Source organism: Lepus europaeus, chromosome 2, assembly GCF_033115175.1.
Source record: "Lepus europaeus isolate LE1 chromosome 2, mLepTim1.pri, whole genome shotgun sequence".
Lineage (NCBI taxonomy): Eukaryota > Metazoa > Chordata > Mammalia > Lagomorpha > Leporidae > Lepus > Lepus europaeus.
The window spans coordinates 78,636,505-78,660,258 of NC_084828.1; the positions used below are offsets into that span (position 1 = coordinate 78,636,505).

The 23,754-nt window shown below is 41.9% G+C and overlaps 2 protein-coding genes across 3 annotated transcripts in view; both read right to left on the reverse strand.

Annotated features, from left to right (window-relative positions):
- Positions 1-602: 602 nt before the first annotated feature.
- WDR5B (WD repeat domain 5B) lies at positions 603-4,485 on the reverse strand. Its single transcript, XM_062208833.1, has one exon. It carries the CDS (start codon positions 4,011-4,013, stop codon positions 3,024-3,026), a length of 990 nt encoding a protein of 329 aa, XP_062064817.1. The 5' UTR covers positions 4,014-4,485; the 3' UTR covers positions 603-3,023.
- An 8,420-nt stretch (positions 4,486-12,905) lies between these two features.
- The window catches only part of KPNA1 (karyopherin subunit alpha 1), a 72,753-nt gene continuing 61,904 nt past the window's right edge, over positions 12,906-23,754 (reverse strand). For both annotated transcript variants that reach the window (XM_062208839.1, XM_062208842.1), the window contains exons 11-14: positions 21,784-21,909; positions 19,719-19,846; positions 15,397-15,575; positions 12,906-14,580 (exon numbers count right to left, since the gene is read on the reverse strand). In XM_062208839.1, coding sequence (XP_062064823.1) covers positions 14,393-14,580; positions 15,397-15,575; positions 19,719-19,846; positions 21,784-21,909 — 621 coding nt within the window. In that variant the 3' untranslated portion in view covers positions 12,906-14,392. The remainder of the gene's footprint in view (positions 14,581-15,396; positions 15,576-19,718; positions 19,847-21,783; positions 21,910-23,754) is intronic.

The following is a 23,754-nucleotide window of genomic DNA, read 5'->3' on the forward strand; positions in this document are numbered from 1 at the left end:
TCCCCAGCGCCAGGGTGCCGACGGGGAGCCTGGCTCCCAGCAGCCGGCCTTCAGAGGTGGCTCAGCTATGCTGGCAGCCGGAAGCACTGAGCTGGACATCCGAGGACTTCGAAATCCCAACTTCGTGGGATCCTCTTAGCTCTGTGGCTCAAGAGTTCCCTCCTGATCCCTTCCTGCCATCTGAGAAACTTAACTTCTCAATCCTAAAAGTCTCCTGTATTTCCTTACTAATATTGCAGGACAAGCATTTTCCTCTAGCGTGTATATCACTCATTCTCTTGACTTTGAGCTGCCAAGCTGTCTCCTATGTAGGTACGGTTGTTGGTTTCTATTTCAAGTATATATGTGTTCTCACATGTCTCCTAAGCATCACCGGGTGAAAATGTGTTCTGGCCGTGGCAATGTGCTAATTACCTTCAGAGTTACAAGATTAAACAGTCATAAATGTAGCTGTTTGTTTGGGAACTTGGTTTAATAAAAATACTTGAGTAGAATGTAACACACTGCCTGTGGCTCCCAATCTGGTGTTTGTGGTGCTCTGTACACTTTATAGTAGTTGGATCTTGGCTACTGCCTAGGGATCAAGTGCTTTGATTTTTATCATTTGCAAACAAAAAGCATTGGTTCTTGTCCATTAGAAGGTCGGTTTTCCTTGATTGTTTTGGGACACCTAAACAATCACCTAAGTAACAGTTGTGCCATGTTCACCTTTTGAAATGCATTTTAAAAGGCTGTACCTTGGAGATTCACTGCAATAAAAATGTTTTATTCAACTAAAGCTGACAACTGTTGTTATGCCCCCAAGAATTTATACAATCACTTCTCATGTTGTTGTATTCTCCATTTGTTAACATGGAGTGACAGTCTGATTAAGTGTTAAACATACATCACTCAGCCAGACCTGTCCCTAACTAATCATAGTTCTCCCAGCAGCCTCACTACCAGCCTCTGCGAGTAACTAATTATCTCATCCTCACATGTGTCAACAAATAAAATTTAATGAGCAACATCATAAGGTGCTGTGAAATACATAAGGAATAACGCAGATTGCAACAGGATGGCAGGCTCACAGGATGAAAGTTGGTGTGCAGAATTTAAAAGCAATTTCTCTCCAGGACACCTTTCTTCATGCCATCAGATAAGCATCTTGCTCTTACCATGGCAATAGCAGCAATAAAATGGGCAATATCAAAGAGAATTATCTTGAAACATTTCCAGTCCAAAATGACTACCACTGCAAAGCAGGGCTCGCTTTGACATCAGGTGACAGGGCAATAGTAAGCCTCCACCCTGCGGTGGACATCCACGTGAACACAGGAAACCTATCCCTTGCTCACATCCTGTACATGATAATGAAGATGTGACCCAGGGAGAAAGATGAGTGCAGAACACCTTGAGCAAGGACCCACGGTGGAGCTCCCGGGCACCACTCGTGTCCTCACAGACACCATCACAGACATTTCCCAAATGGCAGGTGGTACTGAGCTTTGCTGGGGATCAAAGACGAATGTTGTCCTGTGCCTCATTTGCTATTTGCGAGAATTTGATCTCACATATTCACCTAATATGTTAATACAGTAAAAATGACATCTTTCCATATGAAGAGTGTTTCCCTGGTTAGTTCCAGTTAAATGACTGTTGGCCTATTTTTGTTATGCTTACCATAACTCTAAAGGTTAGGTGGGCAGAAACCACTTTCTACTCTATATTTCTTGTAAGCACTGTTTAGCAAAGTTAATATGTGAGGCTGTCGTTAGGTACTTTTGAATTAACATGACAGTTTGGGGAATTTATACCAAAATTCATCAAAAGCAGGCAAGGAATGAAGATGTGGTGTCATTCATTGTCATTCACCCAACGTGACTTAAGCCCCTTCTCTACACACAAACCAACAATACAAAGATTACTAAGATACACTTCCCAACTCCAGAGACCATAACCAACTGAAACCATTACAATAAAAACCGGTAAATAATGTATTTTGAACTTCGTAACAGAAGCTATGGGAACAGGCAGGAAAACCTAATTCAGCTGCTAGCTGGGTTGGAGGCAGGCAGGAAGTGACGGCTCTGCAAGTGGTGATGAGTGAGCTGAGTTTGAAGTGTGGGTAGGAGACAGACACATTGTGAAGGAGAGCCATCCCACCAGCCTGACATGTCAGATTGCCTGAAAATCACAGGGTGGCACAATACAGCACAGGAGTGAGAGCTCCTTCACCGAAATCCAGACACCTGTTTTGGGTTGGTTTGTTTTCCGCTTGGTAAAAAATGGAAAATTTTAAACTCTTTGAATGAACCTAACTGTGACTTATTTTTCCCAATTTCTAGATTTGATTCCGTGGACTGTTCCATGCAATCATACAGGATGTCACCAAAAGTGTGTGGTGACCTCTGATATATACTTCCAGTCCAGGCTTATGCCTGGAACTATTTGGAATTACTCCAAACTCCCCTGCTCCCCTCAGTTAACAAGTACATATTTACTTGTAAATATTCCCCAAATACACTGAAGCTCTGTCACTGGGAGGAGACCACCCAGATACAGACACCCGCGATGAATGCTGACACTCTCGATGACACGTCAGAAGCTCCACATTCTAGGCTTGCTTTCCCAGCTGGCTTTTTTTTTTTTTTTTTAAATCAAGAAGTAGAGGATAGCGAGAGCTCCCATCCAAATATCCACAATGGCTGGGGCTAAAGCTGGAAACCCAATATGGGTCCCACATGGGTGGCAGGAACCCGATTACTTGAACCATCACCACTGTGCCCCAGGGACTGCATTAGCAGGAAGCTGGAGTCAGGAGCCAGAGCTGGGACTTGAACCCAGGTGCCCTGATGTGGGATGCAAGCATCTGAACTACTAACCTAAACACCTGTTCCTTCATGTCATTTTTTAAAGTTTGCGTTATTTCAAAATTTTCAAAAATTTATACAGAAATATAAAACCAAAGGGGAGAGAAACTGCCATCTTCAGTCAGGTGTTTTTTGGTCACCTCAGCTCTACTGCGCAGTTCCCCGTGGGGTTCAGTAGTTACTCATCCAGAGTTTAACTGTTTTGTCACTTGTTAATGCTGCCGATGCAATGATGTTTTGTGTAGGATGACAAGCCACTGAGATCACGACATCTGTGTGACCTTGTAATTTCTGCACAATCTCCTTAGTTTGAAGGTTCCAGATGTAAACCAGGTTATCCTCTGAACCGGACACAACCCACTTCCCACCAGTAACTGAGAAACTGGCAAATATGCAATATTTCTCATTTTTATGCCCTGTGTATGTCTTCAGGCATCTGCCTCTGCTATAATCCCACAGTTTAAGAGAATTGTCCAAAGTCGCAGTGAGGATATATTTACCATTTGGAGAAAATGTTACGAAGGAGACAGGAGGGTTGACATCGTCAACAAGCACTTTTAAACACTGACCTGATGCAGCATCCCAGATTCTACAGAGACCGTCATAGCTACCTGACACTATCAAGGACCCACTGCAGTTAAAATGAACAGCGGACACCGGGTCAGAATGAGCACACAAAGTCTTAAGGCACTTCCCTGTTTTCACCTCCCATATTTTCACACTCTCGTCGAAAGACCCTGAAACGATGAGGTTGGACGCGGGGTTGAAATTACAGCAGAAGACGTAATTGCTGTGCCCCTTCAGTGTTCGCCAGCATTTCCCAGACTTCACATCCCATATCTTCAGCGTCTTATCATCTGAAGCAGAAACGAGACGACTGGAATCCGACGACCAAGCAACGTCTGAGATCTCCAGTCTGTGACCATACAGGGTTTTTTCAAGTTTTCCATCATATGCTCCCCAAATGATAATTCGTTTATCAGCAGAAGAGCTGGCTAGCCACTCTCCGCTAGGACTAAACTTGACCGACGACACCGCCTGCGTGTGTCCCGCGAGGGTGGAGCTGAGCGCGTAGCTGGGCTTTGCAGGCACCTGCTGGCGCTGACTGGAAGCTGAGACGTGGGACTGGGCCTTAGCGTCTCCTGGCTCGTCTGTTGCCATGGCTCTGAGGCGTCGAGCCACAAGCGTGGCTGGGCGTCCGGCCTGAAACGGGCAGTCCAGTTTCGTCTTTCTGTCCAGCAAAGTGAAAGTAAAAACATCGATCAAACAATCGTCTGTTAACGATTCCAATGTCTGGATCGTCTTAACTATGACATATATTGAATCAGCATCACGGTTTGGCCTTCCCGTTCTTCAGGTAAATACTTGAGAGAGACTTTTAAAAGGTTCCCAAGCGCCGTCGGCCAGCAGGTACTAACCAAATCGGCGGCCGGGCGGGGGCGGTCCCCCCAGCTCCGCACTGAAAACACTGCAACCCCCACCAGACCGACCAGGTCCTGGAAGATGACCGAACCGCCGCCCGGAGCAGATCGTTTCAGAAGCTAAAAGAAAACCGACATAGCCACCGGCATTGCGAGTCCCGGGCCGGCACTCCGCTCGCCGCAGGTACCAACAGGCCTCCGCGGCTGCCGTCGGTGAGGACAGCCGAGCGCACGCGCAAAGGAAGGCCCGCCTCCTGCATCACCAACTGAAGTGGCCAATGGCAAAGCGCCCAGGCCGCCTCCTCGCTCGGGCCCGGGCTCCGTCAACACTGGACCCACAGGACTCCCAGGACCCACTGCCTGTAGGGAAAGCAGGTTTATTGCAGACCGGCCTGGGCAGCGCGGAGAGCAGCGGGTCTGTTTCACAGAACACTGCTTTTTGGTAACCGCCCCGAGTCTCTTGGCAGGCGCGCTGCCCGAACGTCACGCATTTCGGGAGCCCGGAAGGCTTTGCTCCTGCCCCTTCCAGTGGCGATGTGCAGACGACAGGGGAAGTGTGGCAGAGCTTCTGTCCGGATAACGACCCCGGGCTCAAGAGATCCTGGGAAACGTTTCAGGAAGGACGTCAGCAGCCGTCCCGAGCCAGGGGCACTGCTGCAGCACTGGACGTTTAAGAGGGCCCTTACACGGGGAGATGGGGGCAGTGAGCTGAATGGCTTAGGAATTAATGCCGTGAAAGTGGGCAACCTATACTTGCTATTCAGATGCAAATTACCCTTAGAAACAAAATAGGTGTACCCCAAGCCAGAAGCCTGCTCCATTCCTGAAATTGCGCAAGAGCAGCAGAACGCTGTCCTAAAAAAATGCTAACGGTATTCTCCGTAGCCAAGTTAAAGTGAGAAGGCAAACAGCTTTCATGATGCTTGCTGTGCACCCGCAAGTAAACAGCATTTGAAACATAAGGTTTCCTATTGTATACTTATTAGGCATATTTTAATTTTTAAAAATTTAACTCCATTTTCCACAATTTGTTTAAAAGTTTTGTTGCCGGCGCCGTGGCTCAACAGGCTAATCCTCCGCCTTGTGGCGCCGGCACACCGGGTTCTAGTCCAGATTCTGTCCTGGTTGCCCCTCTTCCAGGCCAGGGAAGGCAGTGGAGGATGGCCCAAGTGCTTGGGCCCTGCACCCGCAAGGGAGACCAGGGGAGGCATCTGGCTCCTGGCTTTGGATCAGCGCGATGCGCTGGCCGCAGCGGCCATTGGAGGGTGAACCAACGGCAAAAAGGAAGACCTTTCTCTCTGTCTCTCTCTCTCACTGTCCACTCTGCCTGTCAAAAAAAAAAAAAAGTTTTATTTGAAAGGCAGAGTTACAGAAGGAGAGATCTTCCAATCTCCAGTTCACCCAAAAAACGGCTGTAAGGGCCCACGCTAGGCCAGGCTGAAGCCAGGAGCCAGGACTTCCATCCTAGTTTCCCGCATGGGTGCAGGGACCCAAGCACTTGGGCCATCCTCCGCCGCTTTTACAGGCGCATTAGCCGGGACTGGAACTGGCACCCACATGGGACGCCAGCACCGCATGACCTGCTGTGCCACAGCGGCAGCCCCATCAGGAATATTTTAAAGGACAACCTATAATGAATCGTCTTTAGGAAAATCTGCACTGCTTTGATTTCAGAATGGCTTGAAATTTACATAAACCTGGAATAAATATTTCCGCTTTAGCAAATAGATGGTATAAACACTCTGAGGTGGTGAGAATAGGAGGAACAATCTTTAAAACATTTTGAACTCTCCCTAACTCTGCCTTTAAAAAAGGAAGAAAAAAGAAAAAAAAACACTTGGAGCATTCATATCTAATCACAACTTTTTTTTTTTTTTTTTTTTTTTTGACAGGCAGAGTGGACAGTGAGAGAGAGACAGAGAGAAAGGTCTTCCTTTTGCCATTGGTTCACCCTCCAATGGCCGCCGCAGTAGCGCGCTGCAGCCGGCGCACCACACTGATCCGATGGCAGGAGCCAGGTGCTTCTCCTGGTCTCCCATGGGGTGCAGGGCCCAAGCACTTGGGCCATCCTCCACTACACTCCCTGGCCACAGCAGAGAGCTGGCCTGGAAGAGGGGCAAGCGGGACAGGATCGGTGCCCCGACCGGGACTAGAACCCGGTGTGCCGGCGCCGCAAGGCAGAGGATTAGCCTAGTGAGCCGCGGCGCCAGCCAATCACAACTATTTTTAAGGAGTTTTTCCATTGAACTCGAGAGAGCTAGACTGGAAGAGGAGCAACCGGGACAGAATCCGGCGCCCCAACAGGGACTAGAACCTGGGGTGCCAGCGCCGCAGGCGGAGGATTAGCCAAGTGAGCCGTGGCGCCGGCTATGAACTCCCCTCTAATGTTTTGAAGAAACTTCTTTCCTTTGACATAGCTTAAATTCAGTTCTGAGGCCAGCTGTGGTGTAGCAGGTGAAGCCACTACCTGCCACACTGGCATTCCAAATGGATCTGGGCTGCTCCACTTCTGAACCAGCTCTCTGGGAATAATGGCCTGGGAAAGCAGTGGAAGAAGGCCCAAGTGCTCAGGCCCCTGCACCCACGTGGGAGACCTGCAAGCTGCTCCTGGCTTCAGTTTGGCCCAGCCTTGCCTGTTGCAGCCATTTGGGGAGTGAAACAGTGGATGGATGATCTCCCTATAACTCTTAACTCCGCCTTTCAAATAAAATAAATCCTTAAAAAAAAAAAAAAAAGTATTGCTAGGAATATCCAGGTTTTCTCTAAATCTGAACCCACTTTTTTTTTTTTTTTAAACAAAAGCATCAGGAAGTCATGTAAAGAAAATCAAAGCTATGAATATAACTAGTTTAAGACTTGTTTACACGTAGTCCTAATGAATTAGGATTTGAATTTGTTTACTTCCTTGGGTGGAGGCAGGGGCATAGAAGACTGTAGGAGCCAGGAATGCTAATAAAACAAGCAAATCCAAAGTGGTGGAAACCATCACTAGAGACTTGCATTTGGGGTTTCCTAACAAAATTATCATACAGTTCCCTTTTTAATGGTTTCTATTTTTGCTGCCCTTAATCTTCACTAAATAGGTGACTCGGAATTTTCCTCCCTGTAGAAATCAGTGAGGTTTCTTTTAAATTTCCCATAAAAGTCCAACAGTCAAAAATCCTCATCTGTAGTTGGTTTATTCCCATTGTACCTGTCAAGTCTGCAAATATTCTAAATAGAAATGCTGCCAGAGAGGATGGTGTTTGGAGCAGAAATTAAGACAGTTTGGGACACTCCCAACCCATATGGAGTGGCTGGGTTCAAGTCCCAGCTCCATATACAATTCCAATTTCCTGCTAATGTACACCCTGGGAGGCAGCAGGTGATGGCTCAAGTACTTGGGTCCCTGTCTACTATGTGGGAGACCCAAATGGAGTTCCCAGCTCTTGGCTTCAGCCTGACTCAACCTCAGCTGTTCATTCCCCAAATCTCTCTCTGCCTTTGAAATAAATAAAAACAAAATTAGAAATGTTTAAAATAAATGGGGCCGGCACCGTGGCTCACTAGGCTAATCCTCCGCCTGCGGCGCCTGCACACTGGGTTCCAGTCCCGGTTGCTCCTCTTCCAGTCCAGCTCTTTGCTGTGGCCCGGGAGTGCAGTGGAGGATGGCCCAAGTGCTTGGGCCCTGCACCCATGTGGGAGACCAGGAGGAAGCACCTGGCTCCTGCCTTCGGATCAGCGCGGCCATAGCGGCCATTTTGGGGGTGAACCAATGGAAGGAAGACCTCTCTTTCTCCTCCTGTCAAAAAAAATAAAAAATAAAACAAATGGGGCAGATATTTTTTAGTATGTTAGAGCTAACTATGGTCTTGCAGTGATTCCTATATTAAGGAATGTCTTGACTAACACAGAAACTCTTGACTACCAAGTCCACTCCTCAGAAGAGAGCATAACAGAACATGTTATGAACCATGTTCAGATCCAAGTAGGAACACTAGCCAATACACAAAAACCCACTTGGCCTCACTATGGGGTGACCCTATAGTCACCCAAACTGGGACATTTTTAAAAGCACTACAACAATGAACAGGTGTTAAGTGATATGCAAATATAAACCATGTGCCCAGCAAACCAAGATTCACTGCTGACTTCTGACACTCTCCTCGTAACCATAACTTAATCTTGGCAAACTCCATCCCTTAGCTCTCATGCAAGCACACTTGGGCCAGACCCCTTTACTTCTAAGATGAGATCCATCACATTAAGGGTGGTATGGTTTAGATAGATTTCAGTTCTTACCACACCACTTTATATCCCACTATAGCCAGCTCTCTCTCCAGCCCTATACTGCTCTCTCTCCACCACCGTAGTCTCTGGGGTTTCTAGTTTCTCCTTAACTCATTACTTTATCTTCATGCTGCGGCCATGCGCAGTACACCCACTGGACTCCATCAGCTTCCTCTGCTTAAAAGGATATGGATGAGGAAATTTAAAGAGGAATTTTTATTTTTTTTTTCAAGAACAGTCTCCATCACAGCAATGACTATATGTTGATTTGAAATTAAACAGTGACTTTTTTAAAAATGCAAATGAAATAGGGGCAACAGTCATCCAAGCTAGCTTTAACAAACTTGAACGCAGCAACTTCTCACCTCAGATGAAACAACTATAGTCTGCAGAAACTAACACTACGTTTTACTACAAGACTTTGCTTTCAGGAAAAATACTGGGAAAGTGGACTCTCAAAAAAAAAAAAAAAAAAGGGAAAGTAGTCATGGAATGAATATATCAACTTTCTGTTTCTACCCGTCACTTAAATTGGAGGAATGGATAAGGAAAATGGTCTTGTGCAACACATATAATATGTAAAAAAGAAAAATCCCTGTTTAATAGCCCAGGACAACCACCAGTTTCCAGACGTTGGTTGTAATTTACAAACCTTTTTAACTTTTGCCAGAACAGACTGATGAGGTATTCTGGGTATATATACATAGATGAGATTGATTATATATCAGTTAGCCTAGAGAACACACTCATCAATTTTTCCAAGAAGACAATTTTTGGTTTGCTTTTAATTAACAAACCTCTACTATGACAGTACTTGCTTCTGTAAATTTCAGTTCACATTATTTCTCCTGAAAGATAATTACACATCAATTTAGATGTTGAAACACTGACAATGAGTTGTAATATCAAACAACAGCATAGAGGAATTCCTCTGAATTTTCTTTCGTCAACAAGTACCCTTTACTCTATCACACAGATGCAAATGCCTGCTTTCGTCTAGTATTCACTGAATGTCTACCATGTCCAAGGCACTCACCCATGGCCTGATGGAAGGCAGTCAAACACAAAGAATCACTAGAGCCATTCCAAACCAAAGTTACCAGAACTCTTTGAGAAAGGACATGGAGTGGTCAAAATGACTTGAGGTGAGCATAAACTAACAACCAATATGTTAAAAGATTCTATTAATTTTTGATACTCTTTTAGGAAGTAGTAGGCTGTATTAAATTCACATCATGGCACTGCTTTCTAAAGCAGTTTTTCATTCCAAAGCCTATCACAATACCATCTATATTTGCATTTGAATGGAAACTTGTTTCCACTAGTTTTGCCATTAAGCAGATATATTCAATCAATCACTTGCATATTAGTATTTTTAACCCTGGTTGTTGTAGTTAACTGTCATTTAGAATTTTAGCACCAAAGGAGAAAAATGTTCGGACTGAAAGGGCCTCCACCTCAGATTATGTAACCTATACCTCATTTAGTCACTTTAAGGGTGCTGATGATGAGGAAGGAAGAATGTTTAACAAAAAGAGTCTAGCCCACCTGTGGCTGCTCAAAGTGTAGTTCCAGGAGTCCTTGGGCACAGAACTACCTACCGCGTGACCACTGCTTCCTTCAAGATACAGAATATGCAAGGGGCAAAGTTGTTTCTTCTAAGTCTTGATTTTTGTCAGACATAATACAGTGATAATTATCTATCTCAAAGAGCATTAAGAAAAAGAGAAAGCTCTTAGCCAACTACCTGGAATGCAATAGGTGCTTAAACAGAGACAAACTGCCTTTATTTGAAATAGATAAAAACACACGGGGACTTGGTCTGACCATACTCAGTTGAAAACAGAATGCCACTTTGTCTACTCTTAATTCTTTCTTCTTAACCCAAGTTTCCAGATGCATTTTATGTTCAAGAACAATCTGATATTTTTAATCAGCGTAGAAATACTTGCTTTATTTCACCATGCATTACTCTGATGTCCTAGTACCTGGTATATTCTCATAACCTATTATTTTCTGCCATTAAAGTATGGAATACTCTATTACAATCAACTTACTGTACCACACATCTGGCCTTCAATTTATCTTTTAATTACTTTTCATAGTAAGACAGTTCAAAATATTTCCCAACTGGGCATGTGTTATGTGTGTGTGTGTGTGTGTGTATACATATATATCTCACACATTTAATTAATCTGCTCACCTCATAACATAAGGAAATGTTTCTCTTAATTTAGATGGCCAAAAATCCAGATTTGAGACTTCCATATAAGCAAACCTATCTGAAAATGAGCAAATTTTAGAATGCAGGAGGTGTAGCATATAGCATACAAGCTGAAAGCAAATGATGCCCCCTTCTTAATGTCCTTTTTCACTGAAACCATCCTTATACATAATTTCCAATATACATAAAAGCCCCACCCTCTAAAACAGATAAGACTTGCCTACTGATATGAAAACTTTCACAAAACTTATCAATAAGAAAGAAAAGAAATCCCTTGACCCAAGGAAAACCTTTTCATAATACAACCCCAAGTTAGGGGATTAAATAGCTGAAACGTTTATTAGTACTAGAGAAGTAAATTCAAAGTTGCCTGTGGGTAGCCATGTACAACAGAGGGTTTGGTTGACAGTTTTGTTTATAAAATATACTTACATATTTTCTCTGGAATCAGTAGCAACCTGGAATAATTCAGATTTGTTATTGGACAAGTGCCAATGTTTTTCTTTGTGACAATGCTGAAAACAACCCAGAGCCCAATCAACTTCTTCCCTCTGGTGTATGAAAAAAAAAAAAAACAATCCTAGGGCAACAGTGTTTTCAAAAGCATTACCAATGACACAGGTCAAAGTGGAAAACTGTCTTGATTAGACAAGAACATGAATCAAAGCATTTCACAGAGAATTCTGTCTCCTGCATCTCACTTTTCTTCCTATCTTGTTTACCTTCCTTGGTATTTCTCAACCCAACAGGATCAACCCATTGGTCCTTTCATCCCAGAAGCCTTTACATCCCAAATTCTCTGAAGATATTTTCCCCCCCACCACAGCTCTCATCACACTGAATACTTAGAAAGTTTAGAGGAAAAAAAAGGAAAGGAAAAACAAAGCCACTCTCCCTTAATTAGTACATAAAACTACCAGAGTATGTATTCCTGTGGTGGAATTAACATGCTTTTGTAATAGGCAACACCTTAATGATAAGGTATTCAATAACTGAATTAACTGACTCTTCCAGGCAGAGTTAAAAACAGGATTTACTGTTACCCCTTAAAATGCCATTCCTAAAAAGGCTGCTCTATCAGCACCAGCGAGTTTCAACACATCTGAGTTTTTACTGGGATTTAACTTTTAGCCAATTCCAATGTTTATAATTAAAAAAATCATTTTATTGTAAAAAAAAAATTAGTTCAGATCTTAAGATTCATGAACTACTCCGCAGATAAGAACAAGATAAATTCGTCAGTTTTAGATAAAATAGATGTCAGGTAAGTGGATTGTTTTAATTCACTTACTGAATTAAATTTCATTCACCTGAAACTGCTAGCAAAAATTCCCACCACATACTACTCTTAACTAACGTGGGGAGATAATTTTGTGTGCTTATTTTTTCCATTTAAATTGGTTTATAAAATGAAACTGAACCATCTAATAGAAGGTACATAATTTAAAACATCCTATAGAAATGACATTACCAGTAATTTACAATTAAAAAAAATTCAGCCACAAAAAGTCAAAGCTAAAAACAAGATTTTTACTATGAATCAGTGCTTCTATTACCCCTCTGAAAGAAGTTATATTTTAATGTGATGTAAAGGCAACATTGAAAGTTCTTTAAATTAACCACCTAATTTACCCCTAAAATTACAAAGAATCAAAAGTCTTTTACAGGTCAAGTGCAGTAAACTAAAATGTTCTCTCAGCACAAAGCAGCACTAGAAAAAGTAACAGTTATAGATGGGAGTTGACTAGTTTTGCAGTGGCTGCTCCACCAATAACAGACATCAGACGGTATCCATCCCAGAGCACAGACACAACTACAGACTAGATGCGAAGAATGTGTCACACTCTTGGCTGATCAATGTCCTTTGTCTTTGAATCTTTCTAGTTTGAGGGAAGTGGATTTTCTGACAGTTTAAATCAGGTCACATAAGCTGGCTGCTTAGATAACATCATGATGAGGTATGAAAACTCTGCACATCCTTTACATTCAGCAGGATTTACCAGAGATGTGTAATAGCTTGTCAGGGCAACTTCCAAATAGTTCTTACACTTTGGGGTTATAATGAATTCGAGAAGACAAGTCTAAAGAGGTTTAAAAGGGTACGCTCTGAAACCGAAGTGAGCAAATTTTCCTTCAGGATTCATTTCGATAGCACATCAACAATCTTCTCTGATAGTGTATCCCAACATTGAGTCAAGATGGCCAGCTAGCACCGAGAAGTCAGGCTGAATGTCTGCAGTTCTCTTGGCAATTAAGCTTCTTTTTTCATTCCAGTCCAAGGACAGATGCAGATCAGTGAACACAGTACTGGAAGCGCCATTTGCAGGTACAGATTGCAGTTGTCATTAAATGAGCCAGAAGGTGGACACTGTTTTCACTGGAGAAGGGAGGAAGTACTAGTAGGAGATGAAATAATATGATCCGGGAACACTGAGGTCATAAGAAGAAGACCACTGCCCTTAGTTTGGGTTGAGCAGGTCATGTTGAGAAGACAGTTATTTTTTAAGGATGCTACATTAAAGATACCATATGTGCAGCATGAATACATTAAAATCAAGCTGCACTTGACTAAGACAGAAAATCCTTAAGTTACCTTTGTATGTGTAATCTGCCAGTCACAGAGGGGAAAGCACCTAAGGTGAGCTCCAATTTAATGAGGACCTTGATCAGGACCACAAAGCCTGAAACATTTCTTTAGTGCAGAAACACAACCTCTAGTCACACTGGTTGAGTCTGGGAAAACTAGAGGGATATTTTATATTTCTTGTTTTTCTTACTTTTGTATTGAATAATAGGATATGGTCTTTTGATCACTAAGATTCTAAATCTTCATATCAATGTTAGAATTGAACCACTTCCAAATCCTAAGACACATTAAGACCAGAGAAGCCATACAAATTAATATGTGCTCCTCTTCATTCTGCTTTAAGGGAATCTGCAAACCTGTATCACATTTAAGAGTCAAAGTGTTAATTCTTCAGCATTCCTGACAACTAGAAAGCACATTCACTGAAGGCTGAAGGTGAGGGAATGGATGGTTTAACTTTAATATCTGTAGAATGGCGCCAATAGAGGAAAGAAAACCATCCAATCTCAGTAAGGATTAATGCAAATCTGGCTAGAAAAAGCCACCAGGTATCCAAGGGTTCAGTGTGGAAGAACTCATGAGAAGTATTCTGAAGTATATGCATCGGGTCTAAACATCACCCTGTCGCAAGTAGCTGTGAGAAATTCAAGATAAAGGTTTAGTTTCATCTTTAATGTCAGTATTTCTTTTCCCCACTTTAAAGGGAATGAGGAGTCCTCTTTTTCCCCTACAAAAAAAGGGAGCCACACTAATGTGTGTATTCCCATGATTCTAATAAGTGCAGATCTCCAAAGCCTAGGGATATTTCCATAAGAGAGTGGGCCGCTCTGGTTACCCTTTTATTAGAAGGATATTCCACCACAGAGAGCCAGAGGTTTTCCAATGTGTGTAAAGAGCAGGTGCGCAAGGCAAGCAAATGAGCGCAAACAGTATTATGGAAAACATTTGAGAAGTTAGCTCCATGAGGACTGTGGGCTCCACAAGAGGACTTGACTGGGTAGCCTGGTGTGACACAGGAACAAGAAAGCAGAGTATTGCTTCAAAGCTGGAAACCTTCCATAGGAGCCTCACACTGCTGGAAGATGTACTGCTGCTGGCTAAGGTCAACCTGGGGTGCAATGCTGCTGTCCTCATCTTCGGTCCCAAAGTAATGCTCAATGAGATCAAAGGCCTTCTGGTAGATCTCTTGGTTTTCATGACTCTGTAAGAATTCAATTTTATCCAGACCTAGAAAGAATAAAGGAAAATCTTTATGAAAAACTTCAGGTAAGCTACATTTTACTGTATGTTTCCTTCTTCGATGTAAAGCAGGGGTGGGGTGTATCCTGCTCGTGGGCCACATAAGGCTGGTGAAATCTTTTGGTGTAGCCCTGACAAGGCAACTGCAGGTGACAAAAAATTCAATTAATCTACAGCAGGCTAACTAATTTTAAGTTGATAATTTTGGATGGCCTATGGATGATGTTATAAATATCCAATGGCCCTTGGCAGAAAAATGGTCTCCCACGCCTGATATAAAGGTAGATTCTCTAATACCTCAAGTGATACCACAGAAATGATTCCTGGAATTACATCTGAAACCTATACTATAGACTGCCATCTTAAAAATACATAGAAAAAGGGGCCAGCATGTGGCACAGCAGGTAAACCCGCTGCCTACAATGCCAGCATCCCACATATGCACCAGTTCAAGTCCCGGATGGTACAAGCGCTTGGGCCCTACACCCATGTGGGAGACTCCGAAGAAGCTCCTGGCTTTGGACTGGCCCAGCTCTGGCCGTTGCAGCCATTTGGGGAGTAAACCAGTGGATGGAAGATCTCTCTCCCTTTCTCTCTCTGTAAACTCTGCCCTTTAAATAAATAAAAATAAATCTTAACAACAACAAAATAGAAGAGTAACATCCAGTCTGTAAAAGCAACAATTTCCATAAAAGCAGTCATTATATCCCCCAGTGCCTAGCAGTGGTGTTAATGTTGTTACTGAACTACATTTATGACCCAATTAATTCTTTGCCATAAACTTCTTCAATCAAAGCATCTTACCATAAGCCTCTTCAATCAAAGCACAGTAAGGATTAATGCCAGTGCCGTTCCTTTTGGCTTCTTGCTCTCCAAGCCTTAGGATGTTTTCCAAGCCATTCAGGGCAACCTGGACAATCTTAGAGTCCATGACTGTGAGGAGATCACAGAGCGGCTTGATACAACCCAGTTCTACCAGATACCTAAAGTTAATACAAAGAACAATTTAACCAAACAAGACTTTGTTTCATAAAACTTTTACAAAATGAGTGAATCATCCTTCACAACTCACTGCAGAGAAAATAAGCACCTGTCCAGCCTCAAGGCTACAACTTGCTACACATAAATTAATCAAAGCCAGCCTGTGGCTGATTGATTTCTCCCCAGTTTTTGGATTCTAAAAAACTGGGATACTTTCCTGCTTTGACTATAAGCAGCTCATCAAAACAATATAGTTTTAATTAACTTCATCTTTGTTTCTGTAGGTAGTCATACCTCTCAAACATGACACACTTGGTGCTTAAATCAGCGCAAGCCCCAAAGGCCAAATATTTCAAACATGATTAGCATCTTAATAACAAGTTGCAAAAAGGCCATATGGAATTACAAAACAAATGTAAGGACGCCTCTAGAGCCAGTATTTTTCCTTTAATCCAGATAGAATATAATCAAGATTAAAGGATGAAACAGAGATATGAGATCTCTACACCATAATCACAGCAGATATTCATGTCCTTTTGTATCATTCTGGTTTCCCCTGTGTGCAGAGAGGCAGAGATGATGAATCTGGTTGCATTCTGTGGATGTGAATAGCATCATTTTGAACTTACTGTAAGTGCTAATCTATATTTTTAAGTTTCAAAAATATATAAAAATAAATCTCTGGCTAGGCAAACCAACCTTAAGAAAAAGGCAAATTACTGGGACCACAAAAGAAAAAACAGTCATCATTTATGACCCCGTGGACATTAACAGGGCAATAAAGAAATATTACAAACAACTCTATACCCACAAATTTGACAACCAGGACAATAAAACAAATCAACTTCTTGAAAGATGTAAACTATCAAAAATCACAAGGAGAAATGGATAATCTTAATAGGTCTATATGTATTAAACTCAGTCAATACTGAATAACCTTCCAAACTACAAAGCACCAGGAGATGGTTTCACTGGTGAATTTTAACCAAACATTTAAAGACAAAATGAAACTTGTTCTACCATCCCTTCTAGAAAACAGAAGAGAGAGAAGACTTCTTAGCTTATTTCATGATGCCAGCATTTCCTTAATACCAAAACTAACTTTGTTTCTGCTTAGACTGCAAAATAGGATAACTTCTTAGGAAGATAGCCTAGCAGTTTCTTTCTTTTTCTTTTTCTTTTTTTTTTTTTTTTACAGGCAGAGTGGATAGTGAGAGAGAGAGACAGAGAGAAAGGTCTTCCTTTTTGCCACTGGTTCACGCTCCAATGGCCGCTGCGGCCGGCGCATCTTGCTGATCCGAAGCCAGGAGCCAGGTGCTTCTCCTGGTCTCCCATGCGGGTGCAGGACCCAAGGTCTTGGGCCATCCTCCACTGCCTTCCCGGGCCACAGCAGAGTGCTGGCCTGGAAGAGGGGCAACTGGGACAGAATTCGGCGCCCCGACCAGGACTAGAACCCGGTGTGCCGGTGCCGCAAGGTGGAGGATTAGCCTATTAAGCCACGGCACCGGCCTAGCAGTTTCTTAATACATGTCTTTTATCAGTGATGGCATCGGTTTATTTTCTATAATTTGGACTGTAATATTTTTAAAAAACTCTTTCAAGTTGGGCAAGAAGAGATCACTAGGAAATTGATAATTAACACATTATAAATATGGTGAGTTTCAAAGAGGGATGACAATAGGCACGTGGCACAGTAGTTTAAGCCACAGATTCAGACACCAGCTTGCCACATTGCTTAAGTCCCAGCTGCTCTACTTCCCGTCCAGCTTCTTCCTAATACATCCTGGGGGATAGCAGATGATGGCTCAAGTGCTTGGGTCCCTGCCACCCATGTAAGACATCCAGATGGAGTTTCCAGCTCCTAGCTTCATCCTGGCCCAACCCCTGCTACTGCAGGCATTCAGGGAGTAAACCAGAGGATGGAAGATCTCTCTCTCTCTCTCTCTCTCTCTCCCTCCTTCCATCTTTCCCTCTTTCTGCCTTTCAGGTAGATGAGAATAAACAAATATTAAAAACAAAAAAGTTGGGGGTGACATAGCAAGTTAAGCCACTTCTTACAACCTCATCATCCTGTATCAGAGCACTTGCTCAGGTCCCAGCTGTTCTGCTTCTGATCCAGCTTCCTGCTAATGTGCCTGGGAAAGTAGAGGACAATGGCCCAAGTGCTTGCGTACCTGCCACCTGTGTGGGAGTCCCAGATAGAGTTCCAGGCTCCTGGCTTCAGGCTGTCCCAGCCCAGCCATTGTATCCACTTGGGAAATAAACCAGTGGATGGAAGATCTGTATCTGTCTGCCTTTCAAATAAATAACACTTAAAAAACAAAAAGGGGGTGGGGGGAAGGTATATAATAGCAATTCTACTGTCCTCCAATAGAGCAAATTATAGAGGGAACTAATAATTATAAATTAGAGTTTAAATATAAAGCTTACTCAAATAATCATGTAACTCCAGGTTATTACTATCTGGTGATGGCAGAACCAGAATATTAGACTCTGATAAAGACCTAAAAGATCAATGTTTTTAAAGACCAAAGAAAAAAAAAAACCTATTTATTTAAAAAGCAGAACGAGAGACAAAGAGGGAGACACAGAGAGAGACAGACAGACAGACAGACAGACAGAATTATCTTCCATCCACTGGTACATTTCCTAAATGGCTACAACAGCTAGGTCTGGGCCAGGCCAAAACAGGAACCAGGAACTCCAATCTGATCTCCCACATAGATGGAAAGGGTTTGAGTACTTGGGCATCTTCCATTGCCTTCCCAGGTGCACTGGCAGGAAGCTGGATTGAAAACAGACTTAAGTAGGCATTCCAATAAGGGATGTTGCTGTCACAGGCGGCAGCCTAATCCACCACACCACAACTTCAGCCCCGAAGTCTTCCTTGAACAGCCATTCATAACATACTGTATATGTTAATCTGTTTGTAATGCTATTGTTTAAGTTACTTCTTTATCATCTATGCCAAATCAATTTCTGAAATTTGTCAGGACTTTATTAAATTCCAAGCAGAACAATAAAAATTAGCATTTATTGAGTACCTAAATTTAATCCACAGTTCAACAATATAGGTAGTAGCTATATTTGTCTGATAAAGTAAGGTTCCCCTATTCTCGTCATCATTACTTGTTTTCTATTTGAAAATTTTTTCCTATCTTCATCCAGAATTTAGCATTTAATTATATGATGCGCCTTTGAGGAACCAATTCTTTTTTTTTTTTTTTTTTTTTAAATTTATTTAGTTGACAGGTAGAGTTACAGACAGTGCAAGAGACAGAGAGAAAGGTCTTCCTTCCATTGGTTCACTCTCCAGATGGCCGCAATGGCTGGAGCTGCGCTGATCCGAAGCCAGGAGCCAGGTGCTTCCTCCTGGTCTCCTATGCGGGTGTGGGGGCCCAAGCCCTTGGGCCATCTTCTACTGCTTTCCCAGGCCATCAGCAGAAAGCCAGACTGGAAGAGGAGCAGCCAGGACAAGAACCGGCACCCACATGGGATGCTGGTGCCGCAGATGGAGGATTAACCTAGTGCGCCACGGCGCCGGCCCCATGGAGGAACCAATTCTTGTCCACATATATGCCTTCTCTACCCATTAACATTATAAGCTACTACCAAGTGAACCATTTAAATCTCAAACTACTACAGATCTCTCCCTTTATTGAATATCATAATATTTTAGAAGACAACTGCTTCTTCTGAATTTGGCATTTTATTCCAAGGCATACCTCTATTTCAAGTTTGGTCCAAATCTACTATTAATATATCTAATCTAGAAATAACAACAGCTACCTATTAAAATTGGGTTCCAAGTTCTACAAGTAACCTTTCTGATCAACTAGATCCAAAATTGATTGCTGCCACCCTGTAAGTATTTCTACTGCCTCAAAGCCTTACTTTTCACATCCCAGAATTATTTTCAGAAAAAGAAATGAGAAAGGTATAGGGAATTTAATCTACATATGGGTATAATTATGACAAAACAATCTTCCAAGGGTTCAGATGAAACATTCTTATTTAATAAGATCTACCATTTTATTCCTCAAATGTAGCTAATCCTCCAATCTAGGTAATTTGGGACTAGGGGAGATACAAAACACAGTACTTTTTCCTTTAATTTACAAGATTGCTATCTGAGTAGTACTTACTTGATCTGTTCAGCTGATCCTCCAGAAGTTGCATTTGTGATGGCCCAAGCTGCTTCTTTTCTTGTCCGAAACTCAGCAGTTTGTAATATACTAATGAGGGCTGGGAAAATGTTGGCATCTATCACAGTCTAAAAGTAAAGAACAATTTAAATGGGAAAAAAATGTAAATGGGAAAGGCACATTACAGGACTTATTAAAATGTCTTTGATGCTAATTATAACTGTTAAGCCACCTTCACTGCTGGCACCCTTCCCTCTGTTAAAAATGAACTGGAAGGAGTTAAGTCTTCATTTTTCCAACCTCTAGGCTACACTTGCTATCACTGATAATACCTTCTCTGGAGTTGGTGATCTTGTAATCTCATTTTCTCTTTTACTGCCCTCTCTTGACACACATGAACCAATTAGAAAATTTCAATTCTCTGTCCCTCTCACTCCTCTCATATCATTCATCCTGTACCAGCGCACACCTCTCCAGGCCTCACTTTTCACTGTAGCACTAGCCCTAGAAGCCGGCAGCTTGCATTAGGCCTGTCAGTCATCTTCAAACACATTACCTGCCCTCTGTATCAGATCTCTGTTTAAGCATCTCTGGTTCACAAAGGCTATTTATTTACACAGTTATTCTACACTACCAAGTCCTATCATTTAAATTACAATGTTCTAGTCCATCTTCTCTTTTGTAGCAGCACTGCCGTCATCCAATTCCAAGCCACTATCTCCCCATAAGATTACCAGAACAGCCTTGTAGTTAGATGGATTACACATACTAACACTAAAGTAGTCCACCCAAATTATTTTCTTCATGTTTCCCCTTGGCTCAAGAATCTAAATGGATTCATACCACTTTCTGTACCAAGCAAATGAGAATTTAAAGCCTGGTGAAAGCAGGTCATTAGCTACAGCTGAGGTCACCTCCTACACATGCTGTAAACTGCTACAGCAGCCATCTCTGTCTCCAATCCAGCATTCTGGGGATAACCAGCCATGCTTTCCTGGTCAAGAACTCTCATGACGCCAGTGAAGCAAGTCTGCAAAGTTTAGTGACAAGACATCCGAATCCTTGTCCTGTGATTTCCTGGAGGTGCCCTTGAACAATCATTGAATTACTCTGAGCCTCAGCTTCATTTGTTTATGCTTTTAATTGACAAATAATAACTGAAAATATTTATGGGGTACAATGTGATGCTTTAGTAAATGTACTTATTATAGTAAGTGAGAATATCAGATGAGATGACCGCTATGATTCCTCTCAGGTCCAAGTCCCCTGAAACTTTGTTGCATCTTTTCCAACCCATTGTTCCAGACCAGTCTGGAACCCTTTGGCCTACTTCATATCTTCCATGAGTTACCCTATTACTGATAGAGAGAAGTAAAGAACATGTGACCATTTTAAAGAATGGGTCTCTAATGGGTTCACTAGAAAACAAATACTTTACCTGGCAAGAGTAAACCCAGTCTGTTTAAAGTAAAGTCCATCAAAACATTTTGAAAATATAAGACACTAATTCTTGGATCTTGGTAATTCATTAAGTATTACAAGCAAAGGGAAAAATCAAGGCTTATGTGTAAATTTCAAAAGACTTAACATTTACAAGAAAGATTATGGGGGCTGGCGTTTAGTCTAGTAGTTAAGCTGCTGGTTAGGATGCCTACAACCCATACTGGAATAACTAGATTCAGATCCCAGCTCCACTCCCTAGTCCAGCTTCCTGCTAATGTGCACCCTGGAGGCAGCAGGTGATAGCTAAAGTGACTGAGTCCTTGCCACCCATGTAGGAGACTTAAATAGAGTTCCCAGTTCCCAATTTCAGTCTGCCTCAGCCCCAGCTACTGTGGATATTTGGGGGAGTAAACCAGTGTTTGGGGAGCTCATTCTGCCTATCTGTCTCTCAAAACAAAACAAAACAAAAATTAGCAAACTCTGAAAACAAAATATTGGAAATTAGCGGACTTCAAGAAAATAATGAAAACAATACAAATGTTAAAGACTGACTAAAAAAACTTTACTCATCATAAAGTAAACTTTACTCATCAACATAGAAGGATGGGTGCTCTGAGATTACCTGGATCTGTGCCCTATTTCCAGCTGTGATATTAGATATTGTCCAACATGCTTCCTTTTTGATAGATTCCTTTGGGCTACTCAACAAATGCAATAAACTCTGCAAAGCTGAGCAATTTAAAATTACCTAAAAGGAAAAGTTTAAAAATTTTACTTACTGTATTATTCCTAATATAATTGAATCTTTAATTCAAAGAACTTATTTAGGAAAAACAGACCCAAGAAAACCAACATCTCCCCTTGAAATTGGAAAATATACTCCAAAAGTTCATGGGAAGTAGAATTAAAAGATAAGTTTATTTGGGCTACCATTGTGATGCTGCTTGAGATAACAGCATCCCATAGAGTACCACTTTGAGTCCCACCTGCTCCACTTCCAATTCATCTTCCTATAAATGCACCTGGGACAACAGTAATAATGGTCCAAGTATTTGAGTCCCTAAAATCCAGGTGGGAGATATGACCTAGCTATTGCAGCCATTAAGGGACTGAACCAGCAAATGGAAATTCTCTCTCCCTCTCTCTGTTGCTTTGCCTCTCAAATAAATTCACAGAAGTCTTTTTTGCAATTAATGAATATAATTATTTTCCTGATACATACTTTCCATAAACTTTTGAAGACCAGCTGTATACCAAAGGATCAGAAAGTCTGATATACTTTTTTCTTTCTTTTTCTTTTTCTTTTTTTCTTTTTTTTTTTTTTTTTTTGACAGGCAGAGTGGATAGTGAGAGAGAGAGACAGAGAGAAAGGTCTTCCTTTGCCGTTGGTTCACCCTCCAATGGCTGCCACGGCCAGCGCACCACACTGGGCCGAAGGCAGGAGCCAGGTGCTTCTCCTGGTCTCCCATGGGGTGCAGGGCCCAAGCACTTGGGCCATCCTCCACTGCACTCCTGGGCCACAGCAGAGAGCTGGCCTGGAAGAGGGGCAAGAGGGATAGAATCCGGCGCCCCAACCAGGACTGAAACCTGGTGTGCCGGCGCTGCTAGACGGAGGACTAGCCTGTTGAGCCGTGGCACCAGCCCTGATATACCCTTAAAATTTCAAGTCTTCTAATAACTTTCTATCTGATAGTCAATGAACCAATACATTCCTAATGAAGTATGCTTAATGAAGTATAACAGGTGTTTATAGGATACAAAGGTAAAAAAGATACAACCATACCTACAATTTATAAAGATGAAACAGAGAAGACAAATACACAGGGAAAAGGAGACCTACTGTACCAGAAACTAAAACCATAAACTCAGAATGATTAACATAGTATGTGGTGAGTATGTTAGGAGCTATCACTAAAAAAAAATAGATATCTAGTCCAGAAATAAACGCATCTGTTTATAAAAAACTAAGTATAAAGGAAAATCCTTTCCCTCTTTGCTCAAAGACTTCCCTAGCATAAAAACAAGAAATTATAAAAGAAAAATAAAACTTGTAGGAAAACAGGACTTGCTAAAAACTGTTTGGTCATAAATATCAAGACTCATTAAAAAAATTCATGATTTGACATACATAATTCTACCTCTAAGATATCTAACCAAAGGAAATTATAACAGACTGTTAAGTGAACACCAAGAGCATTATATGACTATATACAATAAATGTATACATGAACATATAGTCAAAATATAAACAGGAAATAGAAGGAAATATAATAAATTTTTTATAATAAAAAATACTACTTTTATATTCAGAGGTCCCTGATGGGTGACCAGGACTGAGTTCTAGGATCTTGGCTTCAGCCTGGGCTAGTCCTAGCTGTTGCAGACATTAGGAGAGTGAACCAGGAGATGGGAGATCTCTCTTTCTCAGCCTTTTCTCATTTAAAAAAAGGAAAAAAGCTAAAGCTGAAACCCAATTCACAATTCTCAATCCATCTATATGAGGATGATCACTGAAATTATAAATAAGGCCTATGAAGGAAGTGGAGAGATTGCCCCCTAGAAGATGCCCACAAATAAGAGGAAAGGAAAAGGA

What these genes read in the sequence shown, in the direction of transcription:
- WDR5B (XM_062208833.1), bottom strand. Translation starts at nt 4,013, where the DNA reads ATGGCAACAGACGAGCCAGGAGACGCTAAGGCCCAGTCCCACGTCTCA.